We start from the raw sequence: 4,419 nt of genomic DNA on the forward strand, positions 1-4,419 counted from the left end.
TGAAAAGTTTAATTTGGGCAGGTGAGCTGAGGTTACCTGTTCAATGGTAATGGGTACAGGTGTTATAAGTGGATAATGTGGGTAGGAGTGTGGATAGTGGTTAATGTTGGTTGGAGTGTGGATACTAGTTAATGTTGGTAGGAGTGTCGACAGTGGTTAATGTTGGTTGGTGTGTGGATAGTGGTTAATGTTGGTTGGTGTGTGGATAGTGGTTAATGTGGGTAGTTAGGAGCGTTGATGGTAGTTGATGTAGGTAGTTAAGGTATATACGAGTATATGTATGCATGTATAATGAACCTTGAAAATTGATATAAAATGTATATTGAATTTTGGTCATTTGTCGCGAATTAATTGTTACTGTGAAACAAATCAATTATATAAAAAAACGCCTAATTCCTTTACAATGCAATTTACAAACGCCATTAATAACAAGAGTTTTATAATACACTAAAAAGGTTAATTGTGTAATATTTAAATTAATTTCAGTGATATAATACAGCTTAATTAATCCAACTCTATATATAATCCATTTAAGTCATCGTCAAGGGATAATTGATTTACATATGCATTCAGTGAATTCCCTTTATATTGAGTTAAAAAAAACAATATAATATTTGTGGGTTAAGGTATTTGATTAATATAAATTACAGGTAAAGTTAATAATGTTAAAATTAACCTGTAATTTTTTTTGGGGGGGGAGGTTAAGTTGAGAAATAATTTGAATGTTAACAAATATTTCAGTCAATTAATATAATTTATCTATATGTTGTCTTTCACTTTTCTCTCATTTCTATTTTGGATGTATTTTGTTTTTGTTTCCTATTTTATTGATTCTCTCTCCCATTCTCTGTCTGTCTGTCTTTTTCTTTCTTTCTCTTTGTTTCCTTCTTTTACACGCACTCTCTTTTGCTCATTATCTTTTTCTCTCACGCGCTCTCTCCCTCTTTCTCTCTCTCTCTCTCTCTCTCTTATTCCATGATTCTCCTCCTCCTCCTCATCAGCTATCTCCATGAGGTCATAAGGACAGCATCCACCCCTCACCCTCCTCATCCCCAGGTTCGTCTCCCACACCACCTCCGGCTGCCCTGACGGCTACATGCAGATCGAGGAGCTGAGTCGCCCCCTCAACGCCGGGTACTGGTGCGGGACGTCCTGGGGCCACAACGTCTTCTACTCCGAGACCTCCTCCATCACCGTCATGCTCCGGGTCTATAACCTCAGTGACGATGACGGTAGACCCAACCCCGGAGCGTTCTCCCCCCAGGATACTGTTATGCTCAGTATGTCTTTCAAGTTCCTGAGGAGGGAGCGGGCGATACTCCGCTACGGGGCGCCCTACAGTCCCAGCTACCGAGGGGAGGACGTGTCCAACACCTTCTGTGACAAGGAATTCGAGAACTGTGACAAAAAGAACTGTAAGGTTCAGTCACCTAACTTCCCCGGGATGTATCCGAGGAACCTGACGTGTTACTACCACATCCGGCAGACGAGAGTGCCAGACGGGAAGGTGGCACTGATCCGCGTCCGTCAGCGTAATCCACACCTCATCTATATCAAGGATCGCAATGCTCCTCACCTGTCAAGGGACCGGAAGCTCCAGGTGGGGTCCGACTGTCACGTGCTGTACGACTACCTGGTGGCTTATGATGGCAACAGTACTGGAGCACCCGTCTTGGCCACTGTGTGTAAAGGAGGAGCTCCTCTTACTGGCATAACTTCCAGTGGTCCCAGTCTTCTCCTTCTCTTCCACGCCTCACCGTTTGACTTTCCCTTCCAAGACTCTCCTCGTCGTCGAACATTCGGCTTCGAGTTGGATGTCGAGGTTGAGTTTGTTGACCGCGAGTCAACAGCTTATATCCGTGAAGGGTCGACTTGTGACTACATGGTGAGTAGTCGTGGCCAGCGCAGCGGGTATGTACAGTCACCTGTACACTCACTCTTACCCAACACTACCTGCACGTGGCGTCTCCTGGCTGGCAGCACAGAGGTGGTGTGGCTCTACTTCCTGCATTATCGCCACATCCTGCACCCAGAGATGCCAACGCCCTCCAAATGCACCAACACACTCACCATCACCGACGGAGACACTTCAACGGCTCCATCAGAGTCCAACCTTATCGTTGTTGACACCATCGCCAACAACACTATGAATGCGACAGAAGAAAACGTCACAGCTACAACAGAGATTGGGCAATTTTGTCGCCCAAACCGCTTACCGAGGGTATGTAGCGGCGTCCACGCCCCAGGACCCCACGCGGCGCCCTGTCTGCCAGGGGAAAGCTACATCTCTAACTCTCCAGCTCTCACACTCTCCCTCAGGTATGCAGCAGGCACAGCTCCAGCACATGTGGAGTTCTTGGCTCGTTATGAGTTTGTAGATAAACGTCAGTGGGGCTTTCCTACCCCTGGAGGAGGTCCTTGTGACAGAACCTTCACCATGCAACCAGATCGCCTATTCGCCTCCCCACGAGACGTTTTCCTGTTTGGTCGTGGCGGCGGCCGGAAACTTCGCTGTGTCTACACCTTTGTGGCTGAGCCCGACGAGCGGATAGTTCTGAGGATCATACGTTCACGGATGGGTTCCAGCTGTGGCACTTTGTTCAAACATTCCTCCAGGCGATACGAATGTTCACACGATGGTGCTGAAGACAAGCCAGCCATCTGGATGAGAGAGGAGCCGTGGGAAGGAGTGCCTCTCATGCGTGCTTGTCTCTGTAACATTTCTCACGAGCAGCCCTTCGTCCTCATCTCCTATACTAATGAGATCCAGATCATCTTCAGCATCCCAGTCATGACACCGTCAAGTGACTACAACGATTACTTCCTGGAGGGGGAATACTCCATGGTTGACGCCAGTAAAGGCTTCACTAACAAAGAGTGTGAGCAGAAAACTCGACATCTGGAGGGGCGTCATGGTAACTTCACCGTCGGCGTCACCCACGAGAACCACTGCTCGGCCCTCCCTCGTCTAGTCACGGCTGCTGACGGCTCTTTTCTCTTCCTTCGCGTGCGAGGCTTCAGCGCCTCAGAGACCAACTGTGATGGTTCATCACGAATAAACGTGTACGCGGTTGGTGGACTGGCGCCATTAGCCTCCATTTGCCCTGACCAACACAAAGATTATGCCCACGTATTTAGCAGTGGCTGGCACGGCCCTAACCAGACGATGATGGACGAACTGGCTGCCACCGACCTCTGGAACACCTCCGGCAACATGAACATCGGCCAGAGTAACTACTACTACCACCAACAACAGCTGGAGTACCAGAAGAGAGGACGCCACCGCCAGCGGAAGCAACAGCAAGAGTCACGTGACCTGGTGGTGGAGTATGTCGGCAACTCCACCGGCAGAGTCATGATCACCTGGATAGGGGTGTGGAGACCCATGCAGACGGCGCCACTCTCACCTGTGGGCGTGGATCTCTGCCCTCACAGGTGCCCGGAAATCCAAGCTTGTCTTCCAGCAGACCTGTGGTGTGACGGAAACATCCACTGCCCCTCAGGTCTGGACGAGGGCGCGGGGGCGTGCGGTCTTTTAGCCGCCCTTCCCTGGGTGTACCTCGCCGCTGCCATAGTGCTCTTCATATCCCTGGTGGCCCTGCTGGTGGCTGTCGTCATGCACCGGCGACGCGTCCAAGCACAGAAGGACGCAGAGTCCGTGGTGACCAACAACAGCCACGGACTGAAGAGCACCACGCAGGACTTTCTCATCCCCCCGGATAAGGACTCATGGTGACAAGAGGCCCATTCTGGCGACGACGTGGTACGCGTGGACTACGAGACTACCGTGTAGCTGGTCCTGGTGCCTGGGGTCTAGTGTCCTGGTGCCTGGGGTCTAGTGTCCTGGTGCCTGGGGTCTAGTGTCCTGGTGCCTGGGGTCTAGTGTCCTGGTTAACTGGGCGTCTAGTAACCTGGTTACGGGTTACCTGGGGGTCTAGTGTCCTGGTGCCTGGGGTCTAGTGTCCTGGTGCTCGGGGTCTAGTGTCCTGGTGCCTGGGGTCTAGTGTCCTGGTGCTCGGGGTCTAGTGTCCTGGTGCCTGGGGTCTAGTGTCCTGGTGCCTGGGGTCTAGTGTCCTGGTGCCTGGGGTCTAGTGTCCTGGTGCCTGGGATCTAGTGTCCTGGTGCTCGGGGTCTAGCATCACCAGCCGTCGTTAGGATGGGTAAGTAAGTAAGTAAGTAATGTTAAAGACTCTTCAGTGTATATAACATCGTGACAATCTCCTGCAGGGTGTCGCCAGGGTGAGGAGCCGCTGAGAGGTGAAGGATAGATCATGTACATAGATCAATTTTTTTAAAAGACTTTGTATATATGTACACAACTGTGGAAGTTTTCTACATATGTAAACTAATTGTTATAAATGAATGGGTATCATGTGAAGTAGTATGTGAGGTGGATAAATAAAAAAATAAAATATATAT

General features: G+C 49.9%; 1 protein-coding gene across 1 annotated transcript in view; it reads left to right on the forward strand.

Moving 5' to 3' along the window:
- Positions 1–3,912, forward strand: part of LOC121873657 — a 46,446-nt gene extending 42,534 nt beyond the window's left edge. Inside the window, exons 4-5 of the mRNA XM_042377304.1 lie at positions 1–21; positions 1,057–3,912. The exon at positions 1–21 is cut by the window's left edge and continues 145 nt beyond it. Coding sequence (XP_042233238.1) covers positions 1–21; positions 1,057–3,736 — 2,701 coding nt within the window. The 3' untranslated portion in view covers positions 3,737–3,912. The remainder of the gene's footprint in view (positions 22–1,056) is intronic.
- Positions 3,913–4,419: the final 507 nt, after the last annotated feature.

The sequence above is a fragment of the Homarus americanus genome, unplaced genomic scaffold (assembly GCF_018991925.1).
Source record: "Homarus americanus isolate GMGI-L3 unplaced genomic scaffold, GMGI_Hamer_2.0 scaffold43895, whole genome shotgun sequence".
NCBI classification, from domain to species: domain Eukaryota; kingdom Metazoa; phylum Arthropoda; class Malacostraca; order Decapoda; family Nephropidae; genus Homarus; species Homarus americanus.